This window comes from Parasteatoda tepidariorum, chromosome 1, assembly GCF_982258835.1.
Source record: "Parasteatoda tepidariorum strain Cologne lab strain chromosome 1, Ptep-v5.0, whole genome shotgun sequence".
NCBI classification, from domain to species: Eukaryota; Metazoa; Arthropoda; class Arachnida; order Araneae; family Theridiidae; genus Parasteatoda; species Parasteatoda tepidariorum.
In genome coordinates, this window is record NC_141755.1 from 122,023,146 (window position 1) to 122,043,759 (window position 20,614).

Sequence of the window (20,614 nt, forward strand, 5' to 3'; positions counted from 1 at the left end):
ATTAAAAATTTCCCATTGACCGGGATCGAACCCCGAACCCGTCGGTCCACATATTTCTAATTACAACTTCTACAACTTACTAATTCGGCTAACTAGCCTGTGGTGCTTCTGACCCTTTTACGCCTCACAAGCTGTTGCCCTGATTATTATGCCAAAAGAGCTTCTTTGCGTTTTTTTTTTTTTAAAGGAATCTATTTTAGCCTATAGTGGGCCCCCTAATTTTCTATAAAAATTCCTTTGGTACGATTGCGTAGTATAATAAACTATAATTTCTGGCCGAGTTCAAAAATCATAAGCTTATGATAAGTACAAATATTTGATCATTTGTATGCGTAGCGTCGGAGCAGAAATTTATCCGTTTTTTGGCTATTGTACGCTCTTTTTAAAAGAAAAATAATAATTTACGGATAAAGAACACTTTATTCACGTTAAAATATTGAAAAAGAAAAGAATAAAATTAAACAAAATAATTTCTGGACGAATTTGAAAATTATATTTTAATATTTAGGGGAGATATAGGGTCATTTAAATGCGTAGCATCGGAACCGAAATTTATCCGCTTCTTAGCTATTATTCGCTCTTTTCAAAAGAAAAAGAAAAATTTTTTGGTAAAGAACACTTTATTCACGTTAAAATATTGGAAAAGAAATTTTAGAAAAATATGAAATAAAAACTTTAAAATTATTTCTTTTAATTAAATATTAAACGCTGTTTAAAAATTACGAATAATTTTTTGGTAAAGGAAACTTTATTCACGTTAAAGTAATGAAGTCCCGCAGTAGACTGATCGTTAAGACACGCTTCCCATCAGATCACCGAAGTCAAGCATCACTGGCTGCGGTCAGTGTGCGCGTGGACCACTTGGATCAGTCTGCGTAGGGACCGAGCGTGTGCGGTATTGGTCCTCGTTAAACTGTGCTACCGTAAAGTGCTCGACTTCGCGCGCAGGTCGTCGGGCTACCGAAGCGGAGGTGCCATCCCCTCCTCAGAGGATCAAAATTGTGATGGCATGTCTTCGGATCATCCTCAGGGATGTTTCCGAGACCGTCACCAATAGCTCATTGTGCAGCTCTAGTGCGACGTAAATGAACTACCACAACAACTAAAGTAATGAAAGGGAAATAAAAAAATTAAATAAAAAAAATTTTTAAAAAAATTAAAAATTAACTTTTGATGATACTGCGCTCAGGTCATCGAGCTGCTAAAGCAGGGGAAGCCATCCAGGGCCCTGAGCCATCCCCCCTCTTCAGGGGATTAAAATTCTCACTCTACGATAAGTGAGCTATAAGCAAAATACTGCATACTGCAGAGAGTTCCAAAAAAGTCCGTCAGTCAACATCACTCATTGGTATTCACGAGAACATTATTAAGATTAATTCAAACTACTAATAAGTATTAAAAATGGTTATAGCACAACTGGATTGTAAAAATTTACTGCAATAATTGAGTATTTTTCATATTTATTTGAGCTTTTAAGGTCTAGAAAGAGATACCATGTACGTTAGATAGGATCACCAAAAAACTAACTTAAAATAATTAATTTCCTTCAATAATTCTTGTGTTTTCTTTATATTTCTTTGAAATATTGTTTTAAACGACATGTGCTTAAAATTCGCTCAGCTTTGTTAAGGAAAATAGCTTTTCTTAATGAAGTTTTTAAGCAAAAATGAACTTCAGACACTGTTTAAGATTAAATGCGTTGTTAAATATTAATTTTTAAATTTTTGGTGAGCCAATTTTTGTTTGTTTCGATGTTTTAGATGTGTTATTCTGTTGTTTGTTGCAGATGTAGTTAAAAAATAAATAAATAATCACATGTATATTTCTGATACTAGTGCCCTGAGAATACAGTGGGACCTGTGCATATCAACAATCATCGCTTAGGTGCAAAAGGGTTTTTTGACTTGAAAATTTAAAAACAAACATGTAGTGGTTCCTACATTTACATTGCTTCAATGAACACTCTTAAAGAATTGATGAAAAGATCTGAGCAGTTAAAGGAAAACAAACTCTAGTAAGAGGAATAAAACTTTTTAATCTTTTCTTAAATTTTATCTTCATCTAAATATTCATTATATTATATTGTTATTCATTACATTACATTATATTGTTATCTTCATTTTATTCAGTAAGAGCCGGATACGGATGTTTTGTACTGCTAACTCTTAGAATCAAATGAAAAAAACATTTTTTGTGACATTTATTTTATCACAATATTATTTGTTAACTGTAATGGTATACTGGTAACAATGATTACATACTAAGTATGTTAAAACACAAACATCTTTACTGGCTGAATATTCCAGATGTCATATGACGTCTCCCCTTTAAGAAAGTATTCACTAAAATCATTGTTTTTGTATTAATTTACTAGCTAAATACCCGTTCTACGTATGGGGAGAGATCAGCTGCAATTAATTAATACTGAACAACTGTACAAAATCCTACTCAAAACTTTATCACAAATTTTAACACAATAACACTAAAATTGTTTATTTATTATTTGTTCTGCTTCTGGATTACCTTACATTATTAGATTAAGCAAAACATGTTATCCCATCAAAATAAAGAATAACTGTTTTCATTATCATCTGGCAGAATGCTGTTGCTCGAGGCAACTCGTAATATTTAAAATTTACCACAATCAAGCTACTTCCTCCTGTAATTCGTGGGGATTTGGTACTACAGATAATCGATACTACTGGTAATACATACATTCGGGATACATGGAGAGGAAAACCTCCCACGGTTAGCTTGATAGCTAGGAGACTCTAACCTGTGATCTGTCTTATCACCTAGGATATTTCACATCAACATTGTGTTGAGTATGAGCCAGATGCGGAATTCGTATCGACGAGCCATCGCTGAGATTCAAACCCGGTTCATCTCATTAGAAGGCTAGAGCTCTACCCCCTGAGCCACCACGGATCATACTCATTGTTTATTTATGACTACCTATGTTCAACTCCATAGCCTTGTAATTTTGAAACCAATCCTTAAGAAGGAAACTCCTGGATCAGTACCCCCAGAGGTATTGATTTGTTTTGGAAACATGGAGGACTTTGCGACTCGACAGATTTAACCTGCATCTGTCTCCATTTACTACTCAGGACATCTTCGGCCTGCCTGGGATCGAGCACACAAACTCTTGGACATAGGACATGTGCCCTACCAACCAGGTTATCATGGCCCTTTACTCATTGGTTTGGGGAATTACTTTGTCAAATTTTTTAGCTCCTACCATTGCTTTATACTGCTTACAATTATTTTGATTATTAGCAAGGATGCCATTGCCCATACATATAGCAAGCTCTTCTAGTAATAAAAATTTTCTAAAGAGATTGATCGATCTCTTTATCGATGCTGTTAGCATTTTAAAATGACTTTGCACTAGCATTGACTGTTTTGTAAAGTTAAAAAATTTAATTGAACTTCAAAATGTCATTTTCCTGGTATGTCCTAAACAATGTTTCCAATAATAACTAGCTTCAAAACTTCCCATAAATTTCTCAATATCTAATTTTTTTAATCTCAACCAGTGTAAGCATTTCTAGAATATACGCAGAGGGTGTTATTTACAAAAACTTGGTTTAAAATAACTTTTTCTGTCAATAATTTGTTTGTCCCAAGAACATCTGTCATTTTCTTGGCTACTTTTAGTTAGTGGTTTATAACCAAAATAGATAGAGCCAGCAATCAATATCTTATGTTAATGGATTGATTAGTCTCCTATAGATTCCTATATGAACATGTCTTGTTGCATGACTAAGGAACCAATTTTCTGCTTCGAAATCTATTTAAAAAAAAATTTCAAGGTGAGTAGGATTTTGTGTTGTCATTTTCTTGGCTTTTTGAAATCATTAATAACATAAACTACATAGATTTATGTGAGTTATTTTAAGAAATCCTGTTTTCAGCAGAATATAAACGTCTTAACCCAAAATATTAAATTAAAGTAAAGTTATATGCTATAAAATGGTGGATTTGTCATTATCCTGGCTTATGAATGCCAGAACATTAAAGTGATACCAGAATTTTTTTTTAACTGCTAATACAGTAAGGAGGGAAAGCAAATATTAACCTAATACCAAGCTTATGTATGATTGTAATATGCTTGAGTGTAATCAAAGTTATTTATTTATCTAATAATTGATTATTATACACAATTTTTTTCTGTACAGTCGGCAAAAAAAAAAAGATATCACCCTGAATAATTTTCGTTCTAATGATCGGATTTTCACGAACTAAGTGTTAATCTTAATGGTTCCTGGGGGTGACCTCAAATATGCTAATTAATTAGTGCGAACTATTAATTAAGTTACGAAATCAGACACAAAAACGTACTTTCTCTGAATAAACATATATTTTTTCTTACATATTTGGATTCTTAACCTTCAAAATATAGGGGGTAGCCGCAATCTGGGAAATATGGTCCCCATAGTTTGGTCAGGAGAGCTATTCAAAGTTCGTACCCCTTAATGTTAATTTCACTTTTTACGTTTTTAGTCATATTTTAAAAACTAATAAAGCAATTCGAAGAAAATTTCACCCAGTCATAAAACTCATTTACCCAAAGATAATTTCACGAAAAAAATAATTTTTAATAATTGTTAATTATTTTTTATTATTTAATTAAATTAAGGATGAAAAATTTTTGAATTATAAGGTATGAATTTTTTTATACCATATTAATCTACATATTTTTCAATTGAAAAATCTAAAGTTTCAACTGTTTTTATTTATTAGAAGCTGAGAAAAATTAAAATTAATTATTTTTAAAAAAATAATTTGGCGACAATGAAGAAATGATTAAATGGAGCGATTAATATTAAAATGTGATAAACTTGCGAGGAACTTGACTTCGCGCGCTTAGCATAAAATTTCATTCATATTTTTTTCGCTAATAATCGTTTGCTTATCTTTTCATTTTTATTTTTTTAAGCTATAAAATACGATGTTTCTTCTTTAGTCGTCTAAAATTCTATTTGCAATTTAGTAAAGAAATTTGAATAAAACATTTTATTGAATAAAATACATTTTATTCAGAGAATGTGGAGTTTTATAAAAGCATGCTTCTGATAGAATATGATTATACAACAGATTGTGCTTCTTTAATGTGATTTTTTTTTATTTTTATTTTCTCAATAACTGATAAAATTTCAATAATATACATACGAATGAATAAATTTGGAATAAAATATTCATCAATTTCTTGAATATATATTTTATAAATATTAATAAAAATACGCAGTCAACATTTTTAAGCATCTCTCACAACATCGCAAATTTCTCAAAATCTTATAGGGTAAACTAACCAGTGAAGGAATACTTAAGCTTAGCTTGTCTTTAAAAAAAAATCATGAAAATTTCAAAATTTGTAATTTTAGCTAAATGACGTATTTGTTATTAAATGCATGTCGACATATTTGTTATTAAATGCAAATTATGTAAAAAAAAATTTAGATAACTTACATAATATTGTTTTAAGCTTTTGGTGGTTTAAATAATAAGTAGTAAGATAACCAAGTGAAGGAACAGTTCTTAAATTGAATAAACACTAATATATATATACTATAACACTAATATATATAAACACTAATATATATATATATATATATATAATATATATATATAATATATATATATATATATATATATATATATATATATATACATATATATATATATATATTCATATATATATATATATATCATATATATATAATATATATATATATATATGTATATATATATGTAACATAAAAAGCTTCAATTAATCTTTTTATGTTAGTTTCTTTGCTATAAAACTTCATCCTAATTAATTATTCTAAACGAAATACTTTCTCACACTTTTAAAAACCACATCCTGTTCTTAAATCTATTTTTCGCTCAAGTATGCATTTAATTAAGAGCAGGACATTTTTCCCTTTGCTCTTGTGTGGGAAACGTTCGATCTATTTCATAAACCAATAGCAACTACTAAGAGTTCCCTCTTTCCCTAAATTAAGACATATTACGGATTTTACTTTGCAAGATTTTCCCTAACATATAACCAAGGAGCGCAACTTTTCATGTGCACTTTCACTCATTCTCATGACTGCTCTTGTCTAATAATTAATAAATAAATTTTGTACCCGCCTTCCCGACCTATGACCTGTTTTAATCCTTCCACTCGGCAACGACGTTATATATATATATATATATATATATATATATATATATATATATATATATATATATATATATATATATATATATATATATATAACAAAAATAATCATAGTAGCAGTATTTGGTGGTAAATGTAGCTTATCGTAATTGAAGAATATGCTGTGCGACATTTTATGGTGAATTTGCGAACGTAAGTTTCAGAATGTATCGAAACATGTGGATGCTATTTGCTAATCATCTTTATCCAAAGAAAACCATGTAACGTAAATATCTAGCAAAATAAAGCAATTTTTTAAACAATGAATCATACAATATGCAACATATTATTTCTATATCTTATTCTTAAACATAACATATTTCAATGTTTTTAAAATGCCACTAAACATTCAGCAATTCATTGAGTTATAGAAAAAAGAAATCGTAAATTACAGAAAACCTTGTGAATGTGCATTAGAATTACTATACAATCTACATTTTATTTTTCATGCACTTTTTTTTCCTTCAAACTTTCATGCCTAGAAGACTTGATTAAAGCTGTAAAAATCATTATCCCTAAAATTTTGTATATAGCTATTATAAGTTATGTTAATTTGATTTTAGTATGAAATCCTCGAATAAACATAGCAAAAATAGCATAATCTAAATAATATCAGATAAAAAGTTCATGTATTTAAATTCTGAAAACTTATAAATCCATTCAAATTTTCTTTTCAAAAGAGATTAAAATAATTTTTTATTTTATTTATTTATTTATTTTTTTTGCTTTTTGGACATAAATGAACTTAAAAATTGTCTATTGCCTAGAAACTTCGAGGTGTTTTCTATTAACTATTAATTAAACCTCTCAGAGCAATCACAAAACATTATTTCAATTTTTTTACAGTCAGAAATTGGTTGCCTAGCAACCTAGTAAAATTAAGCGTTTCTCTTTTGAATCAGTCAAGGGTTATCTTAAAATATTTATTTGCGCAGGCGACTTTTTTTGGCGGTTTTCTGGACTATCGCCAAATATATAAACCTTTATTGCAACCCAATTTACGACCCAATTGTTTTAAAATTTTGTCTACCCCCCCTAATTCAAGTGTCTAGATTCCAAATATGTAAAAAAAAATATATGTTTGTTCAGAGAAAGTACGTTTTTGTGTCTGATTTCGTAACTTAATTAATAGTTAGCACTAATTAATTAGCATATTTGAGGTCACCCCCAGGAACCATTAAGATTGACACTTAGTTCGTGAAAATCGGATCATTAGAACGAAAGTTATTCAGGGTGATATCTTTTTTTTTTTTGCGGACTGTACATATCAGCAACAACAAAAAATTTTTTTGATTCTTCCTACGGTGGATAAAAATAATTAATTTAAACAATTTAAGGTTCATCTAACATAAAGGCCTAAGATGAGTTACTTACTATTAACTTAAAATTACTGTTTTTTAAACTTCAAAACTAATCTGTCATTTTCCTGGCATTCAAGATATGATGAATTTCTATTGTATTTTGTTTCTCAAGCAAATGTCAATAAACTACACTGCTGCCTGTAAGATAAAGGTAACACAAGGCTATCAAAAATGCAAATATGAGTGAAAAATTCGATTTTTCATTTTTTTAATATTTCAATGTTAAATATTTTTCTGAAAATTTTGGTAAAAAAATTTTGTCAATCGGTGATAAATTAGCGAAGTTATGCTAATTTTTGTAAAATGCCACGTCCACTTGTTTACGTTTTTTGAAGCGTCGAGTAAATGTCAAATATAGTTTCGTTTCTATTACCGTAAGTTGACATGATTTTTGTATTGTTTTGCGTTCACTTTGAAAATATTTAATTTTATTAAACTTCATTTTGAATTAAAACTGCTGACAACATCAATTAATAACTATAACTGTGTTCTTGAATTGATAGATTGTTTGTTTACAAGCTATTTTTGCGAGCGGTAACCAGCGATTAGTATCTTACGATTTTCACTATTATTTGTTGCTATATTAATTTCATTGTCGTTAAATTTTTGTTTTCGTTAAATATTTGTTTTTGTTAATTATTTTTATTACTATTTAAGTTTTTTATTTACATTTTTATTTGCTATTTTTGTGCAAAAAATGCACAGCATAAGCTGTCGTTGGCGCAAACCAAAAGGTTATTCTTATAAACGGAAGAGGACTTTACTCAAGAATTTGAAAAAAAAAGAAGCACCTTTGGCTGATGAAACGAATTCAAATGTTTCTGTCATTTCTGATTTTCATGAAGAGATTCTTTCTAATAAAATGACCTCTACAAAAACAGTTACTCCTAACTATAAGATTGTTGATTTGTCATGTTTGAATGCCTTACTGAGTACTGTTCCTTGCAAAGAATGTCAATCAACATCACTGCAAGTGCAAAATACAGAAAATATACAGATTTACAGGAATACAGACTTTTTTATTTTAAAAGTGCTTCATTATTTATATTTCATTTATTCTTATAAAAAAATTTTAAAATTATCAAAGCACTAGACAATAGTTTTCGTAAAGGCATGTAATTATATAAATGCATACTTTTTTAGTGTATAAATTCTTATTGTTTTTTTTTTGTGAAAATTTAGTTCTTTCTAGTTATTGTACTATTTTGTCAGTAAAACTAATTCCTTTAGTAAAAATGCAGTACAAAAAAAGTCTAGTTATTTAAAATATTGAAAGATAAAATTTTTTTTGACAAAAATTTTAATTTGACAAAGTTTTCAAGGTAATTGTAGTTTAAAGAAAATTTTTAAATGTAAAATTTTTTTTAAATTGTTTAGTAAAGTATATTACTTGGTGAATAAAATTAATACCTTAGTATTAAATACAGTTCAAAAATCTACTCTAGTTATTAAAATATTGGAAAGTAAAAATTGTTTCGAAAAATTTTCACATAAAAGAGATAAAAAAAAAAAAAAAACTGGTGGTTTTTACACTGAAACTTCGTGTAATGCATTATTATATCAACTTTTATAAGTTTTATCATAAATTATTGCTTTTAAGCTAATTTACAGTATTTAAATTAAAAATGTTGATTTTCTCAAAACATGATTTTTCAACGTTTCACATACAGCATTTTGTGAGTGTGCGCATTGGTTTTTAACTGATCTACCTGAAAATAGTTCTGCAGCATCCCATATAGGTAAAAAACAATTTGTTGGGAACATTTTTTCATTTAAGAAATTTGCTGTTTGGTTATAACGAATTAAGTTTTGCGATATGGGACATTTTTTCCTCAAAAATCAGCATAAGATTGAATTTTTTTAATTGCTTCAAACGATTTTGCCAAAATTCATTTTTTGTTCCCAACAAACTTTTAATATTAGTCTAAGCAATATTTTAAAATTATATTTTAATGATTTGGGGCAAAATTAAAACGGGTCTCATAATTCAAAAAATAGAATTTTTAAAAAATTTAAAATTTAAAAAAAATTTAAATTTACCAAGATATTTAAATGACACTTGCTGATTATTTTTAGAATAATAAGATTAAACTATAGTGAAAATTTCATATAAATAGGTTAAAAATCAAAAAAGTTAAAAATGATAGCCCTGTGTTACCTTATAAGTGTAACTAAAGAAGCATACAAAAAAAATTTTAGATAATTTTGAAGACTTTAAATTTGAAAAAAAAATTTGGTCGGAATTGTCATGTTTAGAAAGAATCACCCATATGCAAGTTTGGAGTTGCGAAGAAGAACATTGGTAAAATATATTTTCCCTCGAAAAACTCTTCAATCAGGCTCTGGTTCTCATCTCCGAATTCACATACTCAATTTTTTCACATTTTTTATTAAAGTTACATTGTATATTTTTTTATTTACATAATTAAAAGTAGATTGGTGCAATAAACAAACTGCCATATAATCCACAGATTATATTGCAGTGGTGTTTATTAACAGTTATTAATTAACTGAAATTAGTATTTAGTAGTAATTTATTAACTGAAATAGTAATTTATTAACTGAAATTTCTGCCCTTACAGATTGTCCACCTTCGTGGATAAAACAGGAAATTATGGTAAATTTCTATTCTGTTTGAAATTTGAGTATCTTTGATTTTATTAATCTCACTATAAACTTTATTACTTGTTTATTACTTTTAAAATACTTTTTTTGTAGGATGCTAATCTATGCATGATCAGGGTAAAACACCTCTTCATTGGGCCGCTACAAATCCTACTTCTAGAGCATTGGATTGTGTTGAAATTCTCTTGGTAAGTTGTTTTCCTTGTTTCTCAAAATTTAACAGAGATGTTATCCCCGCATGACTGATAATTTGAAAATCCTACATAAACAAAATGGATAATTAGACTCTATTTATTGTTATTAATACTCAATTTATTCTTAACATATAAACGGAATTAATTTTCCCTTTATGAATAAATTCACTAATTTAAAAGAAAGAAAAAAGTCCTTGATTTAATTTGTCATTTGTTGTAAATGTTAACAATATATCTTTTGCGCCGTGGTTAAAATACAAATCTGCTGTGTTAATAATTGAGGAATTTGTGATTTTGGTGCCAGCGATGTGTAATCAAAAATTAATATTTGTGAACTTTGTTATATTTTTTATATTTAGTGTTTTCCTAAAAAATAGATATTTTTTTCACTTCATGAATAAATTTAAGAAAGGGGGGATTTCTTATAAATAATGATTAAACTGAACTTAGTGACATGACAGCCCCTGGAGGGCCAAGGCCTACTGTTCCAGTCTCACTTTTCTTAAAGTTTGTGATTAATAATTATTATGAAGCAGAAAAAAAAAAAATCTATTTTGAGATTCTTTTTTCACTTCCTTGTGTTTAAAAGATATATATTCCCTTTTATGTGCCTTTTAACTTCCTATAACCTATATTCATATATATATATATATATATAACTATAACCTATATTCATATATGTATATATGTTGACAAGATTGAGAGACAATTCTATTAATTTAGCAAATTCAGTTTTTTTTCCTAGCATTCTCTTTGTTCTATGTTCATTTAAAAAATATGTATTAACTTAATTAATTTAGGAGAAAGGCGGCAGTCGATAAATTGGCAAGATTCTGAGGAGATATTTTTATTTATTTTGAGAATTCTGTTTATTTCTGTATATGTTCACTTTGTTCTGTGTTCATTTAGAAATATCTAATGACTTTATGAACAACTTTAAAAAATACTTATTTCACTTAGATCTATTTTTTTTAAAAAAAAGTACATATTTTTTCTTTAGGAGAAATAAGCGAATCTTATAAATTGGCAAAATTATGAGAGAGTCTTATTTATTTTTGTTGATGTTTACTTTCTCCTGTGTTCTTCTAAAATTACATATTTGCTTTATGAATTAATTTAGAAGGAAGAAAGTCTTATAAATTGGCAAGATTATGAGGGTAGATCAGCATTACATCTTGCTGTAGGTGCTGGAAACATTGAATAGTTCGCTTTCTGGTAATTTTAAAACATTTAAAAAAATTTTAATTAAGGCTGTTTTTTATCTTTAATTTTTTGTACAGATTGTGAATAATACCTGTCCAGGAGCTACTAATATAGACTGATATCAGGAATCTGTCTAGGTTTTTCTGTGAGATACCTATTTTGTAAAAATTTAGACATAATTCGTAAAAATTATGTTGAAAAATTAACACAAAAATGTGATGAAAATATGGATTTATCGTTTCTCACGGGATACAAAAATACAATTAAGAAAAAGTATTGCGTGAAACTACCATTTTTTCTGAAGTTGAATTTGTGAAGGTACCGCTAAGAGGTAGTAAATTAGGCCTGGACAGACCCCTAGATATGTGATGTCAACAAAAACTTTAGATTTTTTTTTATTAAAAAGATTAGATTAAATTAAAATACAGAAACATAAAAGTAAAAAAAAAAATTCTTTATAATTTCTGTATTGGAATAACAACATCTAAATTTTTTAATATCTGATAGAAAATTTATTATTTAATTATAGAGGATTAAATTAGGAAATTAATCAACAACACTGAAACAGAGACAAAAAGATATTGCCCTGAATTATTTATAAAAATTGCTGATAGAAATTAATTTAAATAAAGTTTTAATCACAACTTTCTGATGATATTTTAGATATTAATATTGTTTGCCACACAAAACTGTGCTATTCTCACATTGTATCCATTATTGCAAACAACAAAAACAAGCTTTAAAGATTCATGCTTAGCTGTTCTTTTAGGAGTATTAGCAAAAAAGTATGTCTAATTTTTTTGAAAAATGTGATCCTCTTCTGTAATTTCTAACAATTCATAAGAATTTTTCTGAGAAAAGTTGTTTTAATTTATTAGTTTACTAAGTTGACAATAGTTTCATATTTTCTTTGAACCAATTGCCAATATATAGTTGACTGTTATTTTTAAATTTCTTTCAATTTTTTCCCTTTTTAGGTTTCAAAGGAAACATGCAACACAGATATATTAGATAATGTATTTGCACACCTCTACATTGAGCTGCTAAGAAAGGTAAAAATTGATTTAAAAATGAATTTAAACTGTATTTCCGTCTTGTGAGTTATTTACTATTATTGTTTTCATGCATTGCGTTTGTTGCTCAATTTACATTTTAATAATTAAAACTCATGTCAAACAATTGTTAACAATGTTAAAAGAATTTTATATCGTGTAATTTGTTTATGTACTGTGAGGGGACACAGTTCAAAGAAAACTTTTAAACTAATCTAAGTTGCACAAATAAACACAGGAAAATTTTTTTATGATGATTAGGCACATTTGTAGTATGACTTATATGTCTTTAGTAAGGGACTCTACAATAGCTCACTTACCTTTATACCAGTAGCAAAAAATCTCCAGCACAGCAGCATGTATATTATAACAGCATTTGCATAGTACTTTTTCGTGTAAGTTTTCTTTTTTGAATTGGAACAGCTGCTCAAAATGCTTTAAAACAAAATTTTGGCTCTTTCTGCTCAAAAATGAAAAAAAATATATGTATTTCTTCAAAATTGCTAATGTTCAATGAACTAATGACCATTGCTCAATGAGCTTTGTTCATTGAGCAAAAAGTGTAGCTTTAACCCAATTTGGTGCTAAATTTGTCTTCAAAAATCAGTTTTGTCTCTCCAAAGAAGCAACCACAATTTTCGTTTTTTACCTATATATAAATTAACGTGTTTAGTTGGACTTTTTGTTTTCCTCATTGAATAGAGTGCATCCTATAACTAATTACTAAAATAACAAAATTCACTTGTCCAGTAATTTAGCTTAAGCTTTATAACATTTCCAAATACGCAATTTATGTTGTTTCAAAAACACAATAAATCACAAAGGGAACACGAAAAGAAGGTATTATGCATTCTTTGAAGCATGGGAATATCCAACATGAATAAAATCTCGTCAGCGGATGTATGTAAGCAAAATTATAACCAAACTTTAAATATGTATGAACAAAAGTCTTTTTCTTATTAATCTCATTTCTATTGTATCAAATTACATTCTTGCTTTTACCTAATGCAGGCATTTGACCAGTTCTACTTCAAAACCTTAATTGTCCAAAACTCTTTTTGTTCTGAATTTTTTTGTTTTTTCTACGAACATAAAGAAGAATTTCAATGGGCATATTGATCGATGAATAAAGACAGGGGACAGAACGTTTTTAAAAAGTACTTAAAGATGCTTTTTAGATTGGGTGTTTGTAAAAATTGCTTAATTTTTTCTTTTCCTAAATTAAATTTTTTCTTTGCCACATTGATTGTCACTACAGGTAACAAAAAGCGTGGTTTTCACAATGTTTTACTAATGATTTTCACAACTCATTGAGCCATAGTCTGTTCTTGTGTACCATTATACTTATCGTGTAGAAGCACCAATCATTTCAATGACTCGTGGATCTGCATGCGCTTATACTGTGCTGGATTCTTGCACTCATAGAGCAGTCAACAAGCAGCACTTTGAAATTTTAGTCTCCCTTTGAATAATTTGATTTAATAAAGACTAATTGAGATTTTCTTTTTAATTATGAGAGTTGAGATGCCTGATTAACTGCCCTATATAATGAAGTAAAAAATTTGAGACTTTTTATTGTATCATGACTTTACCACATTCTTCATGGAAATTTGCTGCACTCTTAAATTGTTTTATGGAAAGAAAAAAAACCTGAATATCTTTTAATGGCAAGATCTTAAAAAAAGAATGAATTGAGGAGCTTCCAATCTTTTAACATTTAGCAAATACAGGAAGAAACCTTATGTTACAGATTTTTCAATTCTAAATTATGCAATTTATGTTTTTGTCCATTTTATATAAAAAAGTAATTGAATTTAAACATTTAATAATTTTTGAATTATAAAATAGGATTTTGATAGGACATTTTACTTTTAACAAAAATGTTTAGTTTCAATACTTGTTGTATTTTCATTTCAAAAATAATGAATTTTTTTTCATTGAAGAAATATTGACCAAATTACAGATTTTAATAAAAATTGAACATAGGCCATTCAGTAATTGTAATGTGAATTTATTAGTGTTTTCTTAATTTGTTCAAATATCTACACATCTTTATATGATCAATAATATTAATCTTATAAATGTTTTTATACAAAAACATTTATAAAATTTTTTTATTTAAATCTAAAATATTCACTTGATAACTTAACCCTTTGCCTGTAATGCCTGAACTCTATTCGGGTAAGGCAAATGCGCCAATTTTAGAATGCTGGCCTGAGTTCGTGCAAGAGAAAAATCGGTGTTTCAATTCCAATGCATAATATGTAATTTACCATTTTACCATTGGATGGTGATACTTGTTTTTGAATTTTCCTGAGAAAGATTCTGTTGTTTTCAGCCATTTGTCAGATTTTTTTTCAAATTCTGCTGTTCTTCTCTTGGATGGAATTCATGACAGTTGATATAAATAATAATATTTTTCTATTAGTTTATTATATTTATCTTGAAATTTATGGCATTCGATTTATTTTGCTGTAATTTGAAAAAAATTACTGTACATTAACATTTCCCATTCATATGAAAATATTGAACATGGTAGTTATTTCACTTAAAATTTTGTTTTTATAAAAAAATGATTGATTTCTAACATGTTGATGATATTAGGAAGCAAAATTAAAGAGACATTTTTTTTCAAAATGAGACAATTGAGAAAAATTACTGTACATTAACATTTCCCATTCATGTGAAAATATTGAATATGGTAGTTATTTCATTTAAAATTTTGTTTTTATAAAAAATTATCTATTTCCTACATTTTGATGATATTAGGAAGCAAAATTAAAGAGACATTTTTTTCTTTTTTGGCGCATTTTTCCCAAATATATTCCAGAGGCAAGAAGTTAAATTCAAGTTTAAAAAAAGTTTTTTGCAGTTTGTTGATTATATATATATATGTAATAATTTGCTGTTTAATACTTATACATATTTCAGTTACATCCATGTAAATATGTAAATAAGGAAGATTGATTTGCTCTGTCATGTGAAAATTGGAAGAGTTTATTTTTTATATTTCCTGATTTTAAATAATTTTTTCTTGATTTGAAATCTAACTAACAAATTGTAAGTCTTTGCACATATAAATTCATGAAGATGTTGAGCTTGAATAAAAATAACTATGGTTGTTTTCAATCAAGGATTAGTTTGTAATAATCGTATAATAGTCTTATCCATTTTAGCTAGAAATCTAAGCATTTTACTTAAAAAATGGTTTTTATTTGATATTAAGCAATGTGATTACAGGACTTTGATTGATAACTGATTTTTTTCGAAAATCATTTTGCCAAATCTTGATCAACTTTGGATAGATAAATTTTTCTATCTCAAGTTTTCACTAACTAGTTAAGTCTTTGGCATTATTATTTGGCATCTTTTTATGTCATTATAGTTGATGATGCATATTTTTGTGCATTAGGCTTTGCTGATAAGGCTGATATTTTATTGAAAAATAGCCTTTACACTAGTGCTGATGACTCTGGTGCAACTCCTTTACCTTATGCTGCTTTTCATAATTATGCTGTAAGAAATTCATTTACATTTTATTTATTGTATTTCTACATATTCACAATGTTCATAGATATGTTACTTGCTTACTTTAGCATATTTTTTCTCCATAAATTTACGTAATAATTAAAACTAAGAAATGCTGAATGCTATTTTGGGTTCTGAGGGTTATCTTTGTCATTTGTGCTGTGATTTTCTTATATCTATATAAGGCTAAAACATTTTAACTGAATTCAAAATATCAGTTTTTCTCATTATCAGCATGATGGCATTTTTGAAACATATTTCTTTGTTCATTTATAAGTTCTTTACTTATTTCATCTTTCTTTACTTATTTCATCATTTCATTTTAATTAACTAAAGTTTAGAAATTCTTAAATTTTTGCTCTTGCATTTGGTATTATTTTTATAATTTATGTAGGTTTTTTTTATTTATTAAGCTATTTTTTTACAATTAACTCAATTTTTTCCCCTCATACTTAGATATAGTATTTTTGGTATAAATACCAATATTAAGTATGAATGCCTTATATATAGTATAGTATGATGATGGTATAAATGCCAAGTAGTAAATATATAGTATAAATGCTAAGTTTTCCTCATAATTTGATATGGTTATATTTTTTAAACATATTTAACCCTGTTTGGATTTTTGAACTTGTATTTTAAATTAAAACTTTCTCAGTACAGAAATATATTTGAAATTTGTCAAAAAGAGCAATTATATTTCTCTAGATGAAATTCTTACTTAAATTAATGCAAAGTAGAGTTCTAGTTTTAAAATAAATTAATACTTTTTCTGAAGAAAAATAAATTTTCAATTTGCGTGTTTTATTTGTATGTTAATGAATGTCTGTTTAAAAAAAATATTTTTCTCTGTTTTAAAAAACGAAGATATGTAATTACGGACCAATAAAGAATTTAAAACTTAACCCTTATTTTTGTAAACATTTTACAGATTATTTTAGTTTTAAACATTATTAAATTAATTTTTTTAGAGTTACAACAATTACCTACCATATTCATAGTTTCCAACTCTACTGGATTTTCCAGGAGATTACTCGATTTTGCAAGTCTCCCCTGGTCTACTGGTTTAATAAAAATTCTGATGGTTTTTATACATTTTAGAAAATTCCTAAAATTGAGTAGGTTCCCTATGAAAATTAAAATTTTGCACAGATTATTACTTGCTTAAATATTTAAATAAATATTACTAATAAATATGGATGCGAGCCTCACTTATAATAATTAGTTTCAAAGAAGTTCATTTAATGTCAATCATAACTGCAACACATAGCAGTTTTTCTATTTTGATGACTATAAAAACTTCTAAAATTCCATATGTATAAAATATTAGTACATTATCTCGAAATTTATTTAATTTGATGAAATCTACTGGATTTTTTTCCTATTCATGTTGGCAGCTATACATGTTACTCAGTAAAACATAATCAGGTATACATATCATTTTATGTTTATTCAAATTAGGCAATCATATTTTAAATTTATATATTTCTAATCATATTTATTGATGAGATTATAAATATAATGGATCAAGTAAAACTAAATTATATGCTTCCCTAATCAAAACTCTTAAGAAAGCTAAATATGTTATTTTGTCAAACAAGCTAAATATGTTAATTACAAGCTCTGGTTTTGTAGAGCATAACCACTTTATTATACCTAGACACTGCTTTTATAACTTGCTGCATCCAGGCAAAAGTTAAGAGGGTAAGTATGGACTTAAGTGAGTCCTTTGTATATGGATAATAAAAATGGTAGGCATAATGAAAAAAAAAACTTTAAGTATTATTTCTTAAAATAATAATTTCTAATTATTTTCACCCTTCTTAAAAATAAAAATTTAGTGTAATAACAATTAAAAATAATGTTTTTCATGATTTAGTGTATAAAAAAAATTTAAAAGAAGCATTTGCAATGAATCAGATGTATAATTATGGTAAGTTTCCTTCTCACTAACTTTAAAAGTTTAAGTGTAACAACTGTCTTTTAATTAACATGTTGTAGATACAGCTGAGAAATTTTAATTTTTGTGAATTTTCCTCAGTGTATTTAAAGTTATTAAATATTTACGATGCATTTAAAGTTCAAGTTAAATCTCTTTTCAACACCTTGTTTTTGAAGCTACTGAAATTTTTAAGAATTGTTTTGTATATTTTGTTAGAAAGTTGTGGAAACATTATTATCGAGATCTTTCATTTATTACAATGCTGATGCCAGTGGAAGGAATGCAATTTTATGGGCTGCTGCAAACAATGCTAATGACGTCATTGAAATTATGGCAACGAATGGAGTTGTACTGGACTATTCTGACAAAAATGGTTTGACAGGTATTAAGTTTCTTTCTTTTATACATATATATATACATTTTATATACATATTTTACATATATATATATATTTATATATATATTTATACATATATATATATATATATTTATATATATATTTATATATATATATATATATATATATATATATATATATATATATATATATATATATATATATATTGGTATATTTTGTAGACCTGCCCAGGAGAGCAGAAAATTATCAGATCATTTTATATTTCCCATAATATTTCTCCAGAAAAGTTTTTCTTTTTTTGTTTTGGTTTGAAATTTCTCCTAAATTTATTGTTAATTTATAATTATAAATCTAATTCTAAATTTATAATTATAATACTCATGTTACAATTATCTTTTCAAACTATATTTAGAAAGTAAAGTTTGTATATTGTTAAAATTTGTAATAATATTTTTTTAACGAAGGGCAATAATTATTTAATTTAAAACAATTATTTAAAATTCAAGGTCTCCTTATAAACCCATGGATATTTAAAACCTGGAATTGTCAGGGAATTTTATTTTAACTCTAAAAAGCAGGGGATAGTCAGGGAAAATTTCAATTTTTTACAAAAAGCTTGGTAAATTCCTATATAATACCTAGAAAATAAGCAGTCTTAAAATTGTTAGTAACAGTAATCAATTATTGAGATTCTCGTTAAATAATTCTAACATCTATTACAATTATTTTATAAAATTCCACTTTTTAGTGAAATTTTTTCCATGTTTCTTTCTCCTTGTACTATATGTGTCTGCTCACAAAATCTTATATTTGACATCACAAATAAGAAAATTAAATTTTTTGATGTAAAATTGCATGGTACAGATTAAATTTGGTTTAGATTTTCATTGAAATTTGCCTGATATACCTGTAAAAGTCAGGGAATTTTTTTCTTCTGAAATTGAATGGGAACTCTGTATAAAATTTAGGAATTAAAAATAACAAATAAAAAAACTGCCATATTAAGTTAATATATTAAAACAAAATTTAAAAATGTATATATTGATTATTTTTACAGAGAAAAATTTTGTAACAATTTTTTTGCGTTTCGTTTTGTAACACATTTTTTATCCTCACAAAATTTTCTAGCAATATTTTTTGTTAATTAGATAAAAAATTACCTGCATTTTCCCCAAGCCTCATTCGATCAATGTAACATATTCTGCGCGCATGCCCAGCTGAACATGTAATAATTTTGTGTTTTTCTGTGAGCCCCTGATAATTACATTTAATTCAGGAAGATCAAAACTCTGTATTGTGTTAAGATGATTTTAATATCACACGCATTGGTCTTAACTCCCCTCCTCCCTTGGCAGCAAAAATAAGTAGATGGCAAACTCCCTCTCTCCTGCTGGGTGCTTATGCAATATTTAAACTGCCTTTTATCTAATTACCGTTAAGTAGTCAATTTTATCTAAATAATTATCTTGTAGGTCTTCATTATGCTTCTGTGAAGGGTCATCTATCTACAATTAAGTTATTGGTAAAGCATGGCATGCCTATCAATAAGAAAGACAAATGTGGAATGACGCCATTGCTGAAAGCCTGTGAGTTAAGGGATCGTACCCTTATTTATTATTTTTAGCAAATGTAGTTACAAATTCTTATAGATTAGAGATTCACAATTATTGATTTGTCTCTTTCATTTGATTTTAAAGATAATCTATTATTATCAATACATTACTCTTATCATAGAATTTTTTAATTTTGAATTGAGTTATCATCCTCTAAATTAAATTTTTTAAAAATATATTAGTGGCATATTTGCAGTGATTTTAAAAATATTGGATTAATTAAATTTTTCAAGTTTGAACTAAATATTGGTATGAAGAAAGATTAACTAATTGAAACGTTGTTATTTTTTTAAGGCGACAGTACTGTAACAAAATTTTATATACTAATCTTAGACTCACATTATTTGTTCATTTATGCAACAAAATAAAATTATCTTACTTTCTGTTCTGAACTAAATAATTCTGAATTTAAAAATCGTGCATTATTTTTTTGCAATAGAATTTGCCTTTATCCTACACTAAACATACCAACACTTAATACATACTTATTTCTACCATAGCCTGTCAAATGTCCAGACTTTATGTTTCTT

General features: G+C 27.1%; 1 protein-coding gene across 27 annotated transcripts in view; it reads left to right on the top strand.

Annotated features, from left to right (window-relative positions):
* Positions 1-1,335: 1,335 nt before the first annotated feature.
* LOC147816847 (uncharacterized) overlaps positions 1,336-20,614 on the top strand; it is a 63,580-nt gene continuing 44,301 nt past the window's right edge. For 21 of the 27 annotated variants that reach the window (XM_087151895.1, XM_087151930.1, XM_087151900.1 and 18 more), the window contains exons 1-6: positions 1,337-1,496; positions 1,836-2,014; positions 10,288-10,382; positions 12,569-12,643; positions 18,330-18,495; positions 19,944-20,057. In XM_087151895.1, the coding sequence (XP_087008021.1) occupies positions 10,299-10,382; positions 12,569-12,643; positions 18,330-18,495; positions 19,944-20,057 (439 nt within the window). In that variant the 5' untranslated portion in view covers positions 1,337-1,496; positions 1,836-2,014; positions 10,288-10,298. Of the gene's footprint in view, positions 1,728-1,835; positions 2,015-10,151; positions 10,211-10,287; positions 10,383-12,568; positions 12,644-18,329; positions 18,496-19,943; positions 20,058-20,614 lie in introns of all 27 variants that reach the window. The other 6 variants (XM_087151886.1, XM_087151952.1, XM_087151891.1 and 3 more) reach the window with 5 other exon arrangements.